The sequence below is a fragment of the Perognathus longimembris genome, chromosome 9 (genome assembly GCF_023159225.1).
Source record: "Perognathus longimembris pacificus isolate PPM17 chromosome 9, ASM2315922v1, whole genome shotgun sequence".
NCBI classification, from domain to species: domain Eukaryota; kingdom Metazoa; phylum Chordata; class Mammalia; order Rodentia; family Heteromyidae; genus Perognathus; species Perognathus longimembris.
Genome location: NC_063169.1, coordinates 61,747,325 through 61,769,423, shown reverse-complemented (window position 1 = coordinate 61,769,423; position 22,099 = coordinate 61,747,325). Strand labels below are relative to the sequence as shown.

Here is a 22,099-nt window from a genome sequence, read left to right as displayed (position 1 = left end):
CTAAGGCCTGACACCTGCCTACCACACAGGCAGCTCCCAGCCATTTTAATCACGTCCCCCACAGGCGGGCTCCTCTCAGACCAAATGAAAGTTTAAAGCAAAAGAAGACCAAGCAAGCACTAAGGATATACACACAAACCCAAACCCAAACCCCCACGCGTTTAAAAAGAAAACACTAACACGAAAAAAAACAACAACCTCAGTCCCCTCAGATCAGACGTCCTCTCACTAAAAATTATGTGTGGTCCCTGAATTTAATTTTCCATGCAAAGGCAGTAACTTCCAGAGTGATTAAAAAAAAAACAAAAAAGAAACAACTTATATGGTTTGGCATTGGCAACACCTCTAGTGCTAGGTTTCCTTATGAAAACCTTACACTGAGAATGACCTAAAATGGTGGAAATTCACACGAGGTGTCCCCACCTCCTTCGCTACTACCTCTAACAAGACTTCGGGTTCGTCTTTTGTGCTCAGCAGGACCCGCTGGAATGTCAAGCTGAGGTATTTCAACAGAAAGAAGAAGAAGATGGTCTTCCAGCACCTACCTCCTCCACAGAACCATCTGTTGAGTAGCCGCAGCTACCCAGGACCCTGCTACCCACCGCTGCCCTTGCAGACGCGCTATACCGCAACCCACCTGGGATGAAAACAAGCTCAGGAGAAACTGGGGAGCTTTAGCTTTGTATTCAATGTCTCCACAACTCCTTCGCATGGCGTCTTATAGAAGGTGTACATCATTAATAACAACAACACACACTGTTTTGAAAAAATCACACCAAGACATGAAAACACCGACCTAACCTGAGGATGTTCTGCTGTTCCTCAGACAGGGCTCCAGATGCACAAAACAGATGTTAATGATGGCTTTGTCGGCCACATAACCACTCTTCCTTAAAACCCCGGAGGGAAGCATTTATTTTAATAACCAGAGGAAATACGAAGAGAACTTTTGATCAAAGTCTTGAGTTCCAAATGCTCCTATTCTAAATAACCACATGGATGCTTCAAATAATGCTCATAAGAATATGAAGGAAAAAACAAAATCCAAAGTAACAGACAACCTTAAAGGTTGTCTAGATTTGCTGATTGCTAAGCAAACCTTAAACTCTGAACGCTAGGACAAAATGGATTGAGATCTGCTGAGAAAACAATTGAGAAGAGGCACACGGTACATGGGGTGAATGGTTCATCTGGCTCCTTAATGAACCTTGGTTTGAATTTTAAGAATTATCCAAGGAAGGAAAAGGAGAGAAGTGAAAGAAAGCTTAGGGGAAAGAAAGAAAAGCCCACTTTGGAAACCATTTCCCTTTTTAGAAAGCTCTTTCTGAACTATTCAGCACTCTAGACTTTGCGCCAAGACGCTCTATCAGTTAACCTCGCAATTTGGGGATGGACAGAGTCAGATACCAAGTCAATAGTGCAGCACATGACCCACGTGGCCCACTACTAAATGGATTAAAATGCAGGCAGTGTGCATGTGCACACGCACGCACACGCACGCACGCACACACCACGCACACACACACACACCTCTTTGTGAATTTCTCATCTCTCTTTTTCATTGAGTTTGTGGTTAAAGACCCAAAGCCAACATGAAAGTGTGCCTGATAAACACCTCTACAAAATAAGCCATGGTTAGAACAAGACAATTAGAAAAGGGTTTTTTTTTTTCTTTCTTTCTTTCTAGAAACATCCCAGGAATGTTAGATGGCAGTTTAAGCTGAAGATTTGGAACTAGGGTTAGGAACAGGGGTTGTGAACATTAGATAGATATCTGCTTAAAAGCTTATATTAAGGCAAATAAAAGCTGATTGCTAGGAAGCAATTCTTACAAAGGTCCCTTGTTTATCTAAAGGAGAACAGGACTTTCCTTATTTTCCGGGTGCGCCCTGATCTTTTTCACTTGTCAACAAGTAAGCATGGCTGATAGTGTACAACCACTCCCAAGGCTGTGACTTTGGCCTGGCGAAGCCCATTGGGCATGGGCACGACTGACAAAAGATCCAAGGGTCCTCGATGAGAAACAACAGGCCGCCCCGCCCTCTCCTCTCCTCCCAGCTCTCCCGCAGCACGAAGCTAGGCTGGAGGCATGGTCTTGGTACCCCGTTGGCATCTTGGTTTCTTCTGTGTCTGAAAATAAAACTAAGTGCTTGTCTTGCTCTTGGAGGGGGGAGGGCAGTCATTGAGAACCCCACCAATTTCTTTGAGGGGGGGGCTTTTCCTGGAGGAAAAGGGGGGCGGCCTCAGTCCTGTGTCCACATGTGTCATTCTGTGGGCCCCACGCAGGGCCTTTCTTCTGCATCCGGTCAGCCGGCCAGAGATGGAGGAATGGCGTGAGCGTGGCAAGCACGGTGGAGGGCTGGCTCTCGTCCAGGGAGGTGCGCCGAGGCGCGGGCTACACGGCCTCTGGGCTGGGTGGCAGTTTGAAGAGCCGGGCTGCGGAGATGAGCTTCCTCACGTGGCGCTCCTCGGTGATGCCCGCCTCCTGAAGGCAGGTGCGGGACAGGGAGGGCACCTGGCTCAGCGTGCTGAGCCCCGCATCGGAAAGCGTGCTGGCGTACATGGGCAGGCCGATGGACACGAGCCAATCCGACACCGAGGCGATGCAGCCCGGGGACAGGGGCTTCTTGCAGATTTCTGTGAGCCCGCCGCTTGGGATCTGGGTAGGGAAAGACAAGCAGTGAGCAGCGGGAAGACCACACGGGGGCCTTCGGAGGACTTGCCTTAGAGGCCTGCAAGGGAAGAGCACTGAAAATAAAACAACAAAACACCACGTTCTCAAAGGCAAAGCTTCACGGAAATGTTCTAGAACGTTCTAGAAGGTATCTGCAATTAGACCAAATCTCCAGTGATATCTCGAAATTGTTCAAGTATTTACATGTGCTTCTATTTTGTTTCGCAGTGCTATGTTCTTCAATGTGAGGATGCCTAAGGTGATTTGCATAAAAATTAAATGGGTTGTAGGTTAATTTCTTTTCTTTTTTTCCTGGTATCGAGGCTTGAACTCAGGACACGGAACACTCCCTTAGATTTTTTTCACACTAAGCTGGTGCTCTATCACTTGAGCTATATACCTCCACTCCTGGCTTTTTACAGCTGAATTGGAGATAAGATTTTCACAGACTTTTCTGCCTATGCCAGCTTTGAACCATGATACTCAGATCTCAGCCTCCTGAGCAGCTAGGATGACAGGCGTGAGTCACCGGCGCCTGGCTGCATTGTATTGTATTTGTGTGCGTGCCTGCGTACATGCACTTGCTGGCCCTGGAGCTTGAACTCAGGGCCTGAGCACTGGCGCTGAGCTTCTGTGCTCAATCTTCAGATCTCAGCCTCCTGACTAGCTAGGATTATAGGCGTGAGCCACCAGCTCCTGGCTTGGTTGTATTTTTATATTGCGGATTTTCCACTGTACTTTGAATCGATATTAACAACCAAAAATTAAGTATTTAATCAATGTGATTATAAAAATTGTACGATATAGTAGTATGAAGAGCTGTCGAGGACAAGAAAATGAACATTGAAAGTTGAGTACTAAGTACACAAAGGGCTTTTTAAAAAGCAATGTGTAATATGTAAAAAAAAACAAAAAACCTTTGTTTTTGTGCAACTTTGATAAAGCAAAAGCTTTTCGAAGAATACGTAGCCTCAGATATTACTTGATTTATCAGCCAGGATGCTCTTCAATACATGAAGATTAAAAAATTGGAAAATATCTACAGGTTTCAACAGTATATAACAGAAAGCTATGGAACATGCACCCAATAGAACACAATAAAACATTAATTAAAAATATTTATTCCCAAATAAATGAGAATAATCAGAACTATGCAATCATGCATAGAAATCATGACTTTTAAAATTAAGAAGTAAATTTGCATTTATTTAGGGTACATACATGGTATTTCATTTAATGTATACATTTTAATGCTGTGGCTAAGTGAGCTGCTTAAGATACATTATCTCACAATGCTTAACATTTTTTTTTCTTGTGGTAAGAACACATGAAATTACCACCTTACCGTTTAGTTTTTAAGTATGTAACGCTTCGCTATTAACTGTGGCCATCACGTGGTACAATGGATCTCACTTGAACTTACTTCCCTTAAACTGAAAATTTCGGTCTACTACATGCGTTTTTGTAGCGTTCAGTATGGAGATTATGGACTATTTTTCTTCGAAAATTATATTTTAGACAATTTCTAAGGCTGAGCACATACCTGTGATCCCACCTGTCACTTTGGCTAAGGCAGAAGATCATGAGTTCAGGGCCAGTATAAGCTACTCTCTGGGGTTGAGGGTAAAGATCAGTGGTAGAATGCTTGCCTAGCATACACACATGGAATCCTAGATTCTGTCTTCTACACTGATCATATATATATGTGTGTGTGTGTGTGTGTGTGTGTGTGTGTATATAACATAGAGAATATATACACACACACACTCTCTCTATGTATTATATTGTATGTTGTAACTTCCCAGATGCTTCCTTCCTTCCTTAGCACTGCTCGTTGTAACCAAAAGCCCCTCAGAATGCTGAGGGGAAGACCTAAAGCGCTCACCGCCATGCGGTGCTGCCTGCGTAACAGCTTCACCCGGATCTGGTCCATGTTGGTAGCGATGTCCCTCTCAGGCTGATCTAAGTCTTCTGCGTATCTCTGCACCAGGGCTTCGGGAATCCCGCAGCGGCCGTGCTACCAGGAAAGAACAGAAACGGGGCATGAAGGGTTGGTTGTCTGGATTACGTTTTCTTCTTTCTAGGATATACCAATCCTAAGAGAGGAACACACATTTAGCACGTGTAGGAAATGGACTCCCAGATTCCAGTTGGAATCACATAGAGGTTCTTGGTTCTCAGGATGGATGCTTCGGAGGAAATGTGGGGGCACAAAAACCTTCCAAATCCGGACAAGCTTTCGGCAAGTGTTTGGAAACCTAATGTAAGGCACTCCTAGTAACGTGGTCTCGGACTTAGTTTGGTTCTTGCAGATCTTTTTGTTTGTTTTTTCTTTTCAAATAAAAAAAGGTATTAAAAATCATTGGTCCAAATGGCTTGGTACCCTCAGGGGTTCTCAAATCACCGTTGTACCCCTGTCAGCTACCGATAATGGGGTCCTGCAGCTCCTGAATTACATCTGAGCAGGCCGCACAGTTTTCTAACCTTGCTCCTCTAGGAGGCCGTTGTGCAGGCTGGTTTTTTTGTGGTTTTTGTCCACCCTGTTCGGTGGGTGGGGAAATGAAGCGGGGAGCCCTAGGGGTGTCAGCTATAACACGCCAGGCTGGGCCCTCTCCCACCCATGAATCCATCTTGTTCGGGATCTTGTTCCGTTCTGATATAGTGAGCACTGACAGCCAAGGGCAGCTGCCTGTCTCCTGCCCCCAGATCACAAGGGCAGACAAGGAGACCAGGCGAGGGCCGCGGCAAGCCAGGTGCAGAGCGGCCCCTGCAGGACGCCGCGGTCTGTGCTCTGAGCTCAAGGGCAGGGCAGTGCACCGTGGACAGAGGCGGCCGGGCTGCTGCGTGGCCCTCGCCCCGGACCGCCAGTGACCTCACCATGGGGGGGCCCTGGGTACCTTGTCCGAGTAGGGCTCCTCGGTCAGATCGATCCCCTCGGCCTGCAGCTTGTTCTCCGTGAGCGTCTCCAGGTCCACGGCCCGGGCGCAGGACACCTTCCTGCTCAGGGCAGGGCCCAGCCTCACGCCGTGCTCCTGCAGGCTGGCGCTCTCGGGGAGCTCCGAGAGCCAGGGGGGTGGTCTGGGGCTGGGCGGGCTGCCAGGCTCCTGACCGGGGGGCAGGGGCAGCCTGGATGCCAGGGGGCAGTCGGCGGGGCTGGCCGGGCTGGCCTTCTTCGTGGGCAGGCAGGGGGCGTCCGGGCCTGGGGGAGCCGGGTGGAAGCCATTGCCCAGGCGCTCTCGGTTCTTTTTGGCAGGGACAGGCGGGGGCTGGGAAGGATGTCTGGGCTGTGTCCTTGCCTCAGGAACCCTCTGCTCCGCCTCTACCCCTTCTTTGGTGCCTGAGGGGTGGCGTGTCCCTTCTAAGTCGTGTCCTTTCCGGTGGCCCTCCACAGACGTCCTTGTTAAACTGGGTTTAACTGCAGGAGGCTGAGCCTCCTTTCTGGGCCGACCCTGTGGTGGTGAAGGAGGCGACGGGCCGGGGGAAGTGGCCGCCAGGGAGCCATCGAGTCTCTTAGGAGTCGTTTTCTGGGGATCAGAAAGCCCCTTGCTTTGGGTCAGTAGCAACGCCTTGCTGGCAGCAGGATCGCGCCCCGGGGGCTGAGGCTTTGCAAGGGACGCAGCTGTCTTTTGTGGCACTTCGGGTACAATCTGAGAGGAGGGTTCCGGCACCTCGGTAGGCACAACTTGTCCATCATCAGGCTCTCCTTGAAGGTCATCCAGGGAATGGGATCGGGGCCAAGCGTCCGCGGACTGGGGACCCTCCAGGGTCTCACAGCTCCGACAGATGGAGACGGGGAGGCTTCTTCGGTTTTTACTGGAGCCGGTGGCACAGGAAGCATCGCAGTGCTTGGCAGTATCTGGGCTGGGACCGCAGCGCCCCCTGCTGTCCTCTCCCTGCTGCTGCGCCTCCGCTGACTTGGTTAAAGGCAATGTCGGGTAGTTGCCCAGCTGACTACGGCTGAAAGGCTTCAAGCTGGACTCGGTGGATGACTTGGCTGACGAGAGACCAGTTTTCGGGGTCTTGCCTAGAAAACAAAGTTGTATCTTACAATGGTGTGTCAAAAAAAACCCAAAGCAACTGGTGCACAAAGAGAGCCCAGTATAATGGAAATCTCCAATTCCTGTTGGGTTACACTAGGGACATGGTGCTATCACTTATGGTGCTAGGTGATGATGGGTTATTATGGTCCTAAAGTTTTAGAAAAACTAGGAAAAGTGGGAGGTTGGGTGGGGTTGGCAGAGATGGAGAAGAATGACAAAAGAGGTGACATTGATCAAAATGCACTAATTATACTGACATACTGAACTGCAACCCCTTGGTACAGCTACTCCAAGATGATAATAATAATTTTTAAAGGATTGTTAGTTGTATTCAGAAGGTTCATGCAGACTGAAATTAACTGAGCTAAGTGGAAAAGAAAGACGCACTGTCAGGCAGAACGAGAACGTTATGCTCCTAGCTGCATTCAGTATAGAAGGTTCATTGACCATCCTCACTTGGATTAGTTTGGTGAGTACAAAACCCCACGCTTATGGTTGACACAGAGAGATGAGACAGGGTCCATAAATGATGCCACGGAAGGGAGATCAACAAATATTTAAATTACATCTTACTTGAAGCAGCTCTCCTCTAAGAAATGAATCCAGAAACGAGCAACTAACTTTGTTTTAGACCAGTCAACAAACCAATGTTAGTACTTCTCCAGAAACCACTGGTAAAACATTTACATGGTTCTAGCAAAGCAATTGCCCTGGTTAAAATGAACTGTCAGAATGAAAACCTGAACAATCTACTTAATGATGGCCACAGAGTGATATTAACTGCTGCTGCTTGGTAAGCTTTATTAGGAGCATGCGGTCCAAGGGCCAGTCACTGTACTAATAACCAACATGCAGGTACATGGTAAGTGCATTCATACATACACTTGCCCTTCTCTCACTTTCGGTTAACATGTTTCTTGCAGATGCCTGTGGGAAATATACCAGCTAACAAGATATAGGAGACAAGCGATTCTATTACTCTAGATGAAAAATCATATATGCACAGCAGACTTGGAAGGGACAAAGAAATGGCTGGCACGTCCAGTAAACACTTGAAATGTGATATTTTAATGTTAAATTTTGACATCTCCCCACTAAGCAATCTTACCCCTTTGCAGCAACAAGGAGAAAGCAAGCTGAGGGCTAATTTGGCAAGGAGAAGAGAGACAGGGAGGGATGCAAACTGAAAATGGCCACTTTAGGATAAATACAAGGCACTGCTTGAGAAAAGCTAAGGCTGTAGAGATGAAAGAGAAGGGGTAGAAATAAATGGCCTGGGGCTGTGGCCCTACAAGAGAAAAACAGATTCCTTCCATGATTTCATAGCTGCCTACCAAATTCACTCCTATTTCAAACTGATAAGATGACAAGCATCCCATTAAGCTGAGATGGGATGGGGGCTGGGAATGTGGCTTAGTGGTAGAGTGCTTGCCTAGCATGCACAAGCCCTGGGTTTGATTCCTCAGCACCACATAAACAGAAAAAGCCGGAAGTGGTGCCGTGGCTCAAGAGGTAGAGTGCTAGCCTTGAGCAAAAAGAAGCAAGGAACAGTGCTCAGGCTCTGAGTCTAAGCCCCAGGACTGGCAAAACAACAACAACAAAACTCTTGAGATGGTAATAGTAAGGAGAGTGGGCCGGGCGATCACATATTACGAATAAGGTCATTCTTTGCGGTAAGACACAAATCAACAAGTGAAATATTTTTTTAGTCAGTAGAGACCTGGTTAGATGCTATGTGTCCTCTCTTGTGAAGCTGAACAACCTTCTCCCCTCCCCCCCTCCTCCCCCCCCTCTCTCTTTGCCCTGCTTGGGATGGAGGTCGGGACCCTGCACATGCCAGGCAAGTGCCTACCACAGAGCCTCACCCCAGCCGTTCCCTCCTGAAGGCCTGTCCGCCCGTGTGGTCCATGCTGATGGACAGCATCACAACGAAGCAGTATTTGTTGGCTATTTCGTGGTCACATGAAGTTTATTAGCTTACTGAATATCCTGGCCATGGTCCCATTCTCCACTAGCACAGCTAAGTGGAAAAAAAAAACAAACAAAAAAAGGGAACTATCTTCAAAAAGCCTATCCCAATAAACTTTAAAAAAAATCAGCTGAACATAGAAAATTCTTAAAACTCCATTAACATAAATTTCATAAATATGGAGTCTCCCTCCCCCAAACACACTTAACTCTCTATATAAATCATACATTTAAACTCTATCTTCGCATGAAGCTTCAATTAGCTAGATCTCTGTATTTAGTGGTCAAAGTAGGCTCCAGCAGCTTCTTTAACCCAATTCTCCATCAGATTGCACCTGAGTTCTCTAGGCATTAAACATTCTGCCAGTGCCATCCGCAATAACCTCCCCAGTCCAGCCGAGTTTCAATTCTTTACTGAAAAGTTTTGGCTAGGGGAAGGTGACCAGCAGAAAAGAAAATCCTTCCAGACTCACACAGGAAGTTGATGTGTGTGGACATGGAGCCTGTGTTACAATCATGGGGAGGTTTCGCACCTGATCTGAGCTCAGACTCTCTGAAGATTACTGCCCAGAGGATCTACTCTCCTCCTAAATTAAATAGCTCATTCTTGGGTGGCAGGGCTCATATACCTAGAATCCTAGCTACTCAGGAGGCTGAGATCTGAGGATCAAGGTTCCAAGTCAGCCCAGAAAGACAAATATGGGAGACTCTTATCTCCAATGAACCAGCAAGAAGCTAGAAATGGAGCTGTGGCTGAAGCGGTCAAATGCTAGCCTTGAGCAAAAAAGCTAAGGGACAGTGCCTAGGCCCTGAGTTCAAAGCCCAGTACTGATACTAAGAGAACACACAGAAAAACCTTGAACATTTTTTGCTTTGATCTTCAAGTGTCCACAGAGATTGAAATCATGATGGCAGCATGAATGCTTTAGTACTACTTCTAACCTTGCAATAATAAGAATTTGGGGGTTCACCACGGGAAGCCACTGGGCTTCCCACAGGGACATTTAGCCTACCGGAGCCCATTGTACTTAACCACTCTGCTTCTATCTGAGAGAAGATTTCCTGAAATTTCATAGCAACCATGTCCTGATTGTTTAGGGCAGGGAAGCCATGAATAAGACATGTGGCTTTTCCATCACGCTCTCTAACTGCCTCTGGATTGACCGTGCAGCTGAGGCATTTAAGACCCCGCTGATGGTGTGACTCTGATGGATGGCCTACCTGGCAAAGGGCTTTCCTTGTGGGCCTGATACATCCCAACACTGAAGTGTTAGTTGTAACTGCATAAAGGAAGGGCCACAGGAGACGCACAAGTTAGGTTTTATGGCTGTAGGTAGTTCAGATGGAATTTATGAAGCTCACCCAGCAGCCAGGAATACACAGAAGAGACCAACTGGAAACGAGCATGGAGAAGAGGCCAGAAGAAGAAAAGATGAGCCTTGGCTATACCGTGATAACAGACTAGCCATTTATACATTGAGAGGCAGGCCCTGCCAAAGCACGTTCTGGTCATCTGTGCTCACATTACCATTGTCCAGGTTCTCGCTGCCTTCGTAGCATCCGGAGTCTCTCGGGGAGCATCCACTCAGGCCCTGGCTATCCACGAGCAGCTTTTCTTGGGACCCGGAATGGTCACTGTTACCTGGAGAAGGTGAGCATACAGCACAGGATCAAAAGGGGGAACACAAGCCAAGGCATCCAAGTTATTAGATCTGGATTTCTATCTTCCATTACTGCCATAGATGTTTAGGCCTTGGGCTTTGAGAAGAGAACATATTATTTTAGAGTGAATATGATCAAAATGAGCTAGTGATATCACAGAAGGCTTCTCTTTCAAATACAGTGTTGCTCAAACACAAGTAAATTGGGAGAGAGAGAGCACAAAGCTGGAGTATTCGGAGTCCTCTCCAGGTACCCAAACAGAGGTGCACTGGAGGCTGAGTGGAGAGGAGGCGTGCAGAGCGGGGTGTGGGCCAGGAGGAGGAGACGTGCGGAGCTCACTGAGAGACGGCATCATTGAGAAAGAACAGGTGAGTCAACGTTCCTTTCAAAAGCTGAAGTACGTCACGTGTTTCATAGAGCCGGACTTCTAGTTCCTGAAGTGATTATTATATTTTAATTTTTTATACTGGTCCTGGGGCTTGAACTCAGGGCCTAGGTTCTATCCCTGAACCTTTCTACTCGATGCTAGCTAGCTAGCACTTCTACTACTTGAGCCATAGCGCCACTTCCAGCTGCTTTGGTGGTTAATCGGAGATAAGAGCCTCATGGACTCTCCTGCCTGGGTTGTCTTTGAACCGAGATCCTTAGATCTCAGCTTCTTAAGTAGGAAGGATTTCAGGTATGAGCCTGAAATCTGGCTTGAACTATCCTATTTTATCATCAGTCTTGGTCCTTGTTAGCACAGGTGGGTTCTTATCACCTAAGCAAGAGGAAGGCCAGCCACAGCACACAGATCCCAGTGCTGACGAGGGAAGGAGCCAGCAGCAAGTCTCTTTTTGTTTTCCTTGTTTGAAATGAACTGGAGTGTTTCCTCTCTTGTCAGACTTCTCCCTATGTCTCAGGCCAGCACTCCCAGTTCCTGTGCACAAGGCTGTGTGCCAGGGAGAGCTCAGGAGGCCCTCCGACTGGCCAAGTCAGAAGCGGATGCTCGTAAGCCCGATGACTGCAAGTGGAGCACACCTATTCTGAGGAGCCTCACTGAAATAGAAGCGTCAGTACTTGGACCTCCACAAGCTGGGAGGGGGGCGGGAAATGGAGAGATGCTCCCCATGGATGAGCCGGCTGCACGAGTCTACCTCCAGGAAACCACAGGGGACATCTTGCGGGCCTTCAGTCCCCGGCCACCTCCCTCTGCCTGTTCTCTCCAGAGCACGGGGAGCCGCCATGGGGTGCCGTGGTTACACACAGAACATCTTCTGATGATTATTAGGCAGTGAAAGTGCTTGGTCATGTAAAATGGAAACCAAGAAAACATTTCCTACCGAAAATAGCTGGTTGCAGTGACGATCAACTTGTCTTTTCTCTTCACCTCCCACACCAACCACATACACAAAGGAATTTTTTAAAAAACATATCGATATCCAGAATATGATGCTTTCTCTCAGGTCTCCAAAATAAACCCTCGGGGAGGCCGAGAGCTGCCTTTCCACACACGTACCCCACCGCCAAGGACCCCTCGCCACTTCCTGCCTGCACTTCCCACAGGGAACGCCTTCTGTGACAAGTTCTGGCAAGGGGTCATGGCAGGATAAGCCATTAAATGAGAACCTCAGCTTTAGAGTGTCAATTATTAAGTGAGGAAGGGAAACTTAACCAATTAGAAATCCATGAGCCCCCTCCTCCCCTTCCCCCTAACCAAACTCTGGAACATTCTATAGTGGCGTCCTCATAGGGTCAAAAAGCCTGTGGGGGGCTGGGAATATGGCCTAGTGGCAAGAGTGCTTGCCTCCTACACATGAAGCTCTTGGTTCGATTCCCCAGCACCACATATATGGAAAACGGCCAGAAGGGGCGCTGTGGCTCAGGTGGAAGAGTGCTAGCCTTGAGCGGGAAGATGCCAGGGACGGTGATCAGGCCCTGAGTCCAAGGCCCAGGACTGGTCAAAAAAAAAAAAAAAAAAGCCTGTGGATCTGGAGTAGCCTTTGTCCTAGTCTAGTGTATTATTTAGGAAAATGATGCTTATAAATGAGGGCTTGGAGCTCTGTGCTACAATCTGGGGGAAAGGAAGCAGTGTCATTTGTCACTGGTGGCCACAGCTCAGACAGAGAGTCTAGGCAGACTTCAGAGTGCTGATCAGTGGGAAGAGGAGAAAACCTGTTACCACCACAGTATGGAAATACAGCCTGGTTCCCAACGTCATCAGACACAGCAGGACGCTTCATTCCCTCTCGTGAAAACCACAGTTCTGCTGTATGGGAAGGAGCTAGAAGTCCTTGTCTCCATCAGGGAGAAAGAAGTAGGTGTCTTGCTGTATGTACTGCAGAATCCATCCCATAACCTTCTCCTATACTTATTCAAGTTGATGCCAAAGCAAGAAAGAAGATGAGTAAGAGCCATGCGGTCCTCACAGTAAAAAAAGACCGAAGGACGGAAACTTCACTTCAGAAAGGCCCCAAAGGGATTGATAGGGGCTTTATAACGCTCTTCTTCACCTCTCCCAAAACACAGCCATTCCTGCATGCATGTGTGTGTGCACAGAAAGGGACATGCTAAGACATTTAAGAGGTGTGCCAGCATCCAAAGTAGCTTGATGGATATGCCTTCTGCTGGAGAGCAGGTGCCTCAGAAAGCAAGGGAGAAAACTGATTCTTAGATAACATCATTTCTTATGAAAATAAAGATGGAAGCAACAGGATAAAATGTTGACTTCAGTTGAATTCAGGAAGTGTATGTGTATGTATTTGTTTCCTTTTCCTCTGTACTTCTTCACACTGAGTATTCGAAGGAATTCCTCATTAAGCTTCCTATAAAGATTATCATTTATATTGAGCTGCAAAATAATGAAGATGATAAACTTCCTGGTATACATATTTTACCACAATTAAAATTCTTTAAAAAAAAAAAAAGAGGGGGGGGAGAAGCTTTCACTTAGCAAGACCTGAAAGAGTGCAAGAAAGAGCAACCTGACAATTAAGTCTTTTCCAAATGGAACTGGGCCTGGAGACCCTGCCCCCAGCACTGGAGGACAATGACTTCTAAGCAGTCCTTGCAATAAACTTTTTGCTTTCAGAGGAAGTCTAGACTAGAAAACTTCAAGATTCCCACAGGTCTTCAAAGACCTCATTAGATCTCTATACCTCTCTTGTGTACAGAAATTTAGTTTGACAGAAACCTATTATGTTCCTCTAAGTTATTAATCACTTGGAATATTTCTTGTGTGTGTGCGTGCGCACACGCGTGTGCGTGTGCAACCAGTACCTGGGCTTGAACTCAGGCTCTGTCTTTTAGCTTTTCCCCCTCAAAGCTGGCTATTCTATCGCTTGGGCCACAGCTCCACTTCTGACTCTTTGGTGGTTAATTGGAAGTAAGAGTCTTATAGACATTCCTGCCTGGGATGGCTTCAACTCTCAATCCTCAGATCTCAGCCCCTTGAGTAGCTAGGATTATAGGCATAAGCCTGTGTCTGGCTGGGAATATTTCTTAAATACAGTGAGTTTGACTGCATCAGATGTGGAGTCTTCTAAACCTAGCTTAAGTCTGGACTCGGTTTGTTGGCATGAGTCAGTACACATGAGGCCTGGAACCTTTGGTTTAGGGCCAGTAAGAGGAAATACTACTCTACCTATCTCAGAAATCCCAAACAAGGAAAATGCAGATTCAAAATGGGGTCTAGGAAGAAGCAAAGTCTTCAACCTTCCGAGTTATGTTACAATGGATAAAGATTTCCTTTTCCTACAAAATGCCCCTGGCACAAAGACCCTATACTGCCTTAGTGTGATCCAAGGACCATGGCTCTGGGCCACCATGGCATGAAGTAGAGTAAATCCAGGACCTTGGTTTAGATTTAGGGTTTAGTTTTGTTCTTCCTATATTTAAACGACAAGAGAAATGTATGGCTAAGTAGATATAAACAAGTTGGTCAAGGAAGAGCAGATGAGTCATATCATATAGCAGATGTGGTACAGAAAAGATGATTTAAGACTAATTCCTATGAATATCAGCACACATCTGTAGAGTCTTAGGACACTCAAATACTACAGAGCCCTGCTTCTAAAGTGATATTGGGTATGAGACATGAACCTTCCAAATCTATTCCTGAAGGATACCCCTGTTTATCTGGGGTTTGGACCACTTTGATGGTGTATACTCCTCTCTTATCAGCTAATTTAGAAAATATCCTTTTTAAGCAGAAGTAAAATTACTGACCTATTTGCTTCCAAGTCTCCTGTGTCTGAGAAAGCTGGTACCAATGTTCCTCAGCTGATGAGAGGGTTCCAGAACTCCATAAGGATATTACAAGCCAAATATGCACTCAACGCATCCAACCTACTGAACATCCAAACTCAGCAGCATGGAGTACTGTGGAGTCCTACTGTGATCCTTGAAACCACAGAGCTGACTGGGAGCAGTGACAGCCTAGCAATCCTACCAGAGGGTCAGGGAGCCTACTGTCTTTTCCAGGCCACGAGAAGATCAGGATTCAAAATTTGAAGTAGAATTTCTATTGGGAGTGTTTCTTTCACATTGTCAGGAAGTGAAAACCTCCTAAGTTTGAAACTTATCAGTAATGTATAATTTTGTTCCCACCATTAACCATGGTTTGGTACGTGTTTCTGAAATAGAAATGCTATTAGCACTGATGTTCCTGCAGCGGAGCAGAGCACTTGAAGGAAAACGTATTTCACTTCAGTGGCTGGGGAGGCTACTCCCTTCATGATGAATCATTTCAAGGATAATTTTGGTGTCAGACTGAAGACTAAAGAACAAGAGAAGACTGGGTTAATGGAGCAACAGCTAGGATGCATTCAAGTAGACTCCATAAAAGCTGGGAGCTCAATGAATTCTGCTCACAGGCTGTAAAAATAAGCTGTCATTTATTTAGGCTGACAATTCTCTGCTCTATATCTTCACTTCAGAGAGATTGCCTTCTTGAATGAAAACTGATGAACTTTACTTCTTCAGTAACCATCCTCATCAATACGAAACAACTCCTCGTGCTTTGGGACATACTTTATTCTCAATGGGACAAGTCCCAGATGGGCAATCATTTTTGTGCCCAGGGATCCTAATGACTACAGAAAGGGTACACGTGGCAATAGAATCACAGTGGAGTTTACTAGTTTCTTTTTTTAAAAAACTGAAATGAAATTCTCTCAGGTGCTGCCTTCATTTGTCTCCATGTGAACAGGAATGTCTGCAACTAGGAATGTTACCTATCTTAGAATTGGAAGCTGGTATAATTTGAAACTGACCTTGGCTTTAGAAAGGAGCTAGAAGAAGTAACTCTAAGGACCTAAGCATATGATGATAGCATAGGGGAGAGGCCTGCGGGTGACCACAGAATGCCAACACCATCCTGTGTGTGCAAGGACTTACTGTCATATTCCTGTAATAGCTCCACCGCCGTCAAGAGAACAGCTCTGTGTTCTGGGTCCCTGATATTTAACTCATCCAAGTCTTCCTCCTCCAGAAGCTTGAAGGTATCTAGGTCCTCATATCCATTGAACAGGAAAGTGGGCATGTGTTCCTGTGTGAAACAGAAAGAAGACTGGAATGAGTTGCAGCCATGTGGTAAGTATCAACTGGCCTCTAATTCCTCAGCTTCCTTTCCCATAGCCGTTTTCTGGCTAATAAAAAGATGAGTTGGGCCTCCCCACCCTCCAGTTTAGCAGACAGTCAGGGTATTTTATTAATCACGAGTTAAGAAGATAGATATTTTGGACTATGATGGAGCCTACTTGCTGCCACTGGAACTGGATTCATGAATTAATTCCTTTCTCCCCATGCAGCCTACGGTGAAAAAGACAAAAACCCAACTTCGAAAGCCCCATCAAATGTTCAGGAGCAAGAAGATTTTGCACAGAACAAAACAAAACACAGAATCTAGGCTGTAAGATGCTGGGAGTCATGTTGAGAGAGAGGGAGTAAGGGGGATGAAGCCTCAAGACCCCACGGGGCTGGCGGGGAGCAGGGCACCCACATTTTGGGCCATGGGCCTTCTAGTGGCACATTTTGATCTAGGGTTTTTACCTTATTACCAGACCCAGCAGAGGTCAGGAGCAACATTAGAACACTAATGATTATTTTCCCATGGGCAGGACACCATCAGATTAAGGGGTCACCCCGGTTGGATGACCACAGATCCAACCACTACCCTAACACTGCTCTCTCGGGCTCAGCGTAGAAGGAGAAGTTAGAGGGAAGGAGGGCACACACGCAACAACAGTAAGATGTGACTGACTTTCAGATTAATGCGATCCAGGAGATCTTCCACGGACTTGGGTTGGGGTGGCTTTCCTTTCCTCCTCCTCCGCGTGGGGCGTTTGGGTTTCTCCTCTTCCTCGTTGAGCACGTCCACGTAGATGAACTTGAACGTGCCCACTTTGTTGTTCAACAGGCCCATCCAGGTTCCCATGGGCGGCTTGCTGATTATGTCAATGATGTCTCCTTTCTGCGGCCCAAAGAACAAAAGATCTTTCCAGTAGGGGCATTTCTACGCATGGGTAGTGCAATCAGTCAGACACGGGTGGGAAAATGCTGTGAGGCAAACTCACAAGTCACCTTTCCGAGTGACTGATGCAGAGCGTGATAAGGGGGGATTTGGCAGAGACCAGAGAAACGCTTTCTGACTGTGCTGAATGCCACTCAGGCCTAGGCTCACAACCCACCTTCCCTCTTATATGGCACAGCCATGTGTGTGTGTGAACTGTCTCTAGAGCTCTCAGCCCGGCTGCCTAGCTCCCGCTCTCAAAACATCCTCCCTTCCTCCATGGTGTGGGGGAGGGGCCTGGAGAAACAATTTCCCACACGTCACAAGGCAGTGGCAAGCCCTGCCCAGTGACTACTGCATGCATTTGTGGGATCCCCATCTAACTTTACGCCCCACCTAAACACCTCTGTTCTCACACCTTCCCCTTCTCCTGGAGAAGCATGGAGCCTGGGGTTTGTGGGACCACGGCAGGGCCAGCATTCAACAAGAGGGAATGAAAAAACAACCTTGGGCTTGGGCGCCCACGTTCAAGCCTCAGGACCGGCACAAAAACCAACACACGAAGACGCAAGGGCCTGGGTTGGCTGCTCTGAAGCCAAGGAAGGACCCACCTTGAGCTTGAGCGAGTCTGTGTCATAGGGACTAGGGGTGAAGTCCGTGTGCACCCGGGCTCGCCCACAGAAGGGGCCTCGGTAGGGCAGCTCCTCGTCGTCGCCATCCTCCGACTTGACGCTCTCTCTGTTGCTGGTGGAGGAATCGGTGGTGCTCACTGTCTGACCACCTGGGCAAGAAACATAAGAAAGGTAAACACAGACTGTGCATGCAGCAACCCTGAAAGGCACTGAGGACACAGAAGAATAGGACACGAAGGCCCAGAGAAGGGGCGCCATCAGCTGGCCACAAGCCAGTGGCAGCTCAGAGCAGGGGCCAGGCATGAGCTGTCCATCATTCCCAGTAGAGTTCCTAAAGAACAAGGGTTCAGCACGTTCTCCTCATGATCAGGGCATCCACGGGACAGGAACAGCCCTGACAAAAGACACTGCCCGGGACCCTCCTGGTCAAAGCCTTTGCTTTCTCTTCTGTTTGTTCATTTCCATGTCAGGACTTGGGCTTGAACTCAGAGCCTAAGTGCTGTCATATTCAAAGCTTTCATATTCAAAGTAGACATTCTACCACTTGAGCCACAGCTCTCTTGTTGGCAGAGATTTACATTTCCCATCACATCTTTCTTTCTTTCCTGCCAGATTTACATTTCTCATCACATCTCCCTCCCTCCCTCCCTCCCTCCCTCCCTCCCTCCCTCCCTCCCTCCCTCCCTCCCTCCCTCCCTCCCTCCCTCCCTTCCCTTCTTTTGTGCCAAACCTGGGGCTTGAACTCAGAGCCTGAATGCTATCCCTGAGTTTTTTTTTTTTCCTGAAGGATAGCATTCTAGCACTTGAGCCACAGATCCACTTCTGGCTTTTTTTGGAGGTTAGAGATAAGAGTCTCATGGACTTTCCTGACCAGGCTGGCTTTGGACCACAGTCCAAAGCTTCCTAAGTAGCTGGGATTACAGGAATAAGCCACCGGCACCAGGCAAAAGCCTTTGTTTTCTAACATTCATGACTCTCATCTTACAGGTGAGGAAACAGACTTGGAATGGTCAAATAACTTGCCCAAAGGAGAAGAATTTAAAAGATTTAAATGTGATCCATTCCCATAAGCACCTGTGACCTTGGAGTAGCTAAACACTATTTGCTACTGTGATATTTCTAATTATCTCCCCTTCCCCAACCCCCATTATTCTGTTGGCCATGTTCATGTGCTTTTTCCCATTGGTTTACTCTCCCATAATCTCTAGATCCTTCCTCTGAGATACATTCTCTGTCTTCCCCAATCAAAGTGAGTCTCTCCTCTTTTGAGCCGCTGCTATAAATCTACCAAACCAACTCAACAAGTCTGGCTCTCTAATTGCACCTTAAGAACACGGAATTAGCCTTGCGTATCTCTAACTTGCTTGAACTTGTTGGTCACGAAACATCAGACTTGAACTCCAAAAGGAATCATCTGCAGTTATGAAGTATACTTACTCATGGAGCTCTGCCCACTCAAGGAGCTCCGAAGGCTTTCTACAGATCCTCCAGCTTTGAGCTTGGGCTTGTCCACATGTTCTGAGTCTGGCTTTGCTGTGGCAGGGGATACAGGCATCCCATCTAGGCCGGAGTCCTGAAATAGTCCCAGTACAACTGAGTTTCATGAGTGGGTACAGACATCTTATAACTGCTAGCAATTCGGTCCTCAATGACAGCAATCAAATCAGACTTTAGGCCCACACCTGTTTCTATACTTGCAGTCTCTACTTTTGTAACCATATCCTTCCTAAACTAGAAAACTGCGGTTCATGGTAATAGTGAACCAGGCTGGGCACAAAGGGTTTGTGCCTGTAATCCTAGCTATTCTAGAGGCTGAGATCTGAGGACTGTGGTTTGAAGCCAGACTGGCAACAAAGTCTATGAGAAACTTATCTTTAGTTAAATACCAAAAAGGCAGAAGTGCAGCCGTGGCTTAAGTGATACAGCACAGCCTGAGGGGAAAAGAAACTGCTCAGGGACAGCACCGGGCTCTGAGGTCAAGCCTTAGGACTAGCAGGCACATACACCTATATAAACAATTAAGTTTTCAAATCCAAGGGCTGTTGGCTCACACCTATAATCCTAGTGGCTCAGGAGGCTCAGATCTGAAGATCACAGTTTGAAGACAGCCTAGGCAGAAAAGTTTATAAGATTCTTATTTCCAGTTGATTAGAAAAACGATGGAAGTAGACCAGAGTGCCTGCCTTGAATGAAAAATGAAAAAGCTAAGTTACAGTGCCCAGGCCCAACCCAAGCACGTGTGTTTGTGTATGTGTGTGTGTGTGTGTGTGTGTGTACACACACACATATATGTATATATATGCCCATACACAAATACACACAAAAACTACTTTATATGTATATATACATATCTTGAAAATGTCTCAGGGGAGGGAGCTGGGGATATGGCCTAGTGGCAAAGAGTGCTTGCCTCGTATACATGAAGCCCTGGGTTCGATTCCCCAGCACCATATATACAGAAAACGGCCAGAAGTGGCGCTGTGGCTCAAGTGGCAGAGTGCTATCCTTGAGCAAAAAGAAGCCAGGGACAGTGCTCAGGCCCTGAGTCCAAGCCCCAGGACTGGCAAAAAAAAGAAAATGTCTCAGGGGAAAAAAAATCTCTCTGCCACAAGACAAAATAATTAGCCAAAGCTTTAAGGACTCTAAGTAAACTCAACAGCTCAGTAGTTAGCTAGACTCCAAAGTCAGGTCAACTATGACCTCCTATTAATGTAGTATTTGAAAATACTACCAGAGAATATTTCATTTACTTTGAAGAATTTTTACTTTTTTTTTTTAAAGTGTACTCCTTCTAAAATAATTGGCCAGATTCTCATGTTTCTATAAAGTACTGAAGTTGGTTAAGTAGCTACCAACCACAAGATGCCTGACATACAGGAAAATAACAACAACAACAGCAAAGCACCTGTTTTCAGTGCGTAACATTCCAAAGTCACTTCCACTCCTACACTGAGAACCAATGGCATAAAATGCCACTTGGAATGCAAGTACAGGTGGCTGGCCAGTTGGTGCTCAGAGAAACAGGAAGATTCTTGGTGTTTAGTCTGACATCACTAGGGGGCAGCAGCTGAGCAAAGAAATGCCTGTGTTCCCAGCTGTTTTTATTAGGAGGCTGAAGAGACATTCCCTACATATTTCAAGCAGAACCCACTCATCCACTGATGCTTTAACAGGCTGCAACATGAACACCATGAAGGTCCCAGGAGAGAGGGTTTTGAAATCCAGCAGTCAAGATTAACCTCAAGGCCTTCCCTAGTGTTTTTATGCCTTCCACCCATGCAATTGAGACAGATATTAGTCATGTTTATAGCGATTAATTTTTTTAAAATAGAATTGAGGTGTGGGGGTCTGATCGATACTGTGCTACTGTGATAGGGCATTGTGAGTGACAGCTGTATCCACAAAAAACTAATGGCTGCAGAAATCCAAGAACTAGGAAGCATTTTCTGAATTTCCTCCTCAGACTTGCTCTGTGCTTCTTAGGCTACCTCTGAAATGGTTGGACCTGGCGATGGACGTTTTGTAGCAAGGGTATTTTAGAGGAGAAAATCTTTGGTGTTCTGATGGGCATGGAAACTACAATCTTTAGTGCTTATTTCACCAAGGACTAATCATTTCTTCATGGGCCCTCTCTCGGCCTCTGTCTGGATATAGAAGGCAGGGCCTAGTTTTAGATGTTTAGCACCAAGCATAGGTGCCTGGACAACCCTAAGTTTCTAGAAGCGAATGTTTGTGTGACTAGAGCAGGGTGGGTAGTCCGAGGACTTTCTCAGCTGGGGCAGCCAGGGTCACCCGTGGGGATTTCTGCTAGGAAGGGGCGCACCATACCTGCTCAGAGACAGCACTGTTGCTGTATTTTTTGGACATTCTCTTCCTCATCGTCTCTTTCACCGATTTCACTTTTTTCCCAAGAGAAATGCGGGAGGCAGTCGGTGACTTGATTACTTCTTTGTACACAAAATCGCCTTCTTTCCCCTGGGAACCAAGGTATTTGTAAACACACCTTTAGTCACAGAAAATGAGGCCATGAAACAGATTTCATTACCCAAACCATGAATGTCCTAGCTCTCAGGAAAATATTAGCATTCCCCAGGATCTTCACATTTTTCTCCCGTTAACTCACTGCAGTTACTTTTGTGTGTGTGTGTGTGTGTGTGTGTGTGTGTGTGTGTGTGTGTGTGTGTGTGTGTGGCAGTACTGGATTTTTGAACTGAACACCTCTTGCTCTACCACTTGAATGATACCTTTGATTGCTTTATTTTTATTATTTTATTTATTTATTTGTTTGGTTTTTTTGGCCAGTCCTGGGCCTTGGACTCAGGGCCTGAGCACTGGCCCTGGCTTCTTCCCGCTCAAGGCTAGCACTCTGCCACCTGAGCCACAGCGCTACTTCTGGCCGTTTTGCATATATGTGGTGCTGGGGAATCGAACTGAGAGCTTCATGGGCAGGAGGCAAGCACTCTTGCCACTAGGCCATATTCCCAGCCCTATTTTATTTTTTATTTCATATTTTTTGCCTAGGGTTGGCCTTGGATTGTGATTGTCCTGCCTAGTTCAGATACTTATAGCTAAAAGGTATGCAGTTGGCTTATTGGTTGCTGTGGGATCTGGCTAACGTTTTGTCCAGTCTAGC

General features: G+C 46.7%; 1 protein-coding gene across 4 annotated transcripts in view; it reads right to left on the bottom strand.

The window, feature by feature from the left end:
- Positions 1-1,046: 1,046 nt before the first annotated feature.
- The window catches only part of Sash1 (SAM and SH3 domain containing 1), a 154,894-nt gene continuing 133,841 nt past the window's right edge, over positions 1,047-22,099 (bottom strand). For all 4 annotated transcript variants that reach the window (XM_048354259.1, XM_048354260.1, XM_048354262.1 and 1 more), the window contains 9 exons: positions 21,295-21,441; positions 18,904-19,039; positions 17,446-17,615; positions 16,586-16,795; positions 15,721-15,871; positions 10,211-10,324; positions 5,572-6,698; positions 4,560-4,691; positions 1,047-2,659 (listed from right to left, as the gene is read on the bottom strand). In XM_048354259.1, coding sequence (XP_048210216.1) covers positions 2,396-2,659; positions 4,560-4,691; positions 5,572-6,698; positions 10,211-10,324; positions 15,721-15,871; positions 16,586-16,795; positions 17,446-17,615; positions 18,904-19,039; positions 21,295-21,441 — 2,451 coding nt within the window. In that variant the 3' untranslated portion in view covers positions 1,047-2,395. The remainder of the gene's footprint in view (positions 2,660-4,559; positions 4,692-5,571; positions 6,699-10,210; positions 10,325-15,720; positions 15,872-16,585; positions 16,796-17,445; positions 17,616-18,903; positions 19,040-21,294; positions 21,442-22,099) is intronic.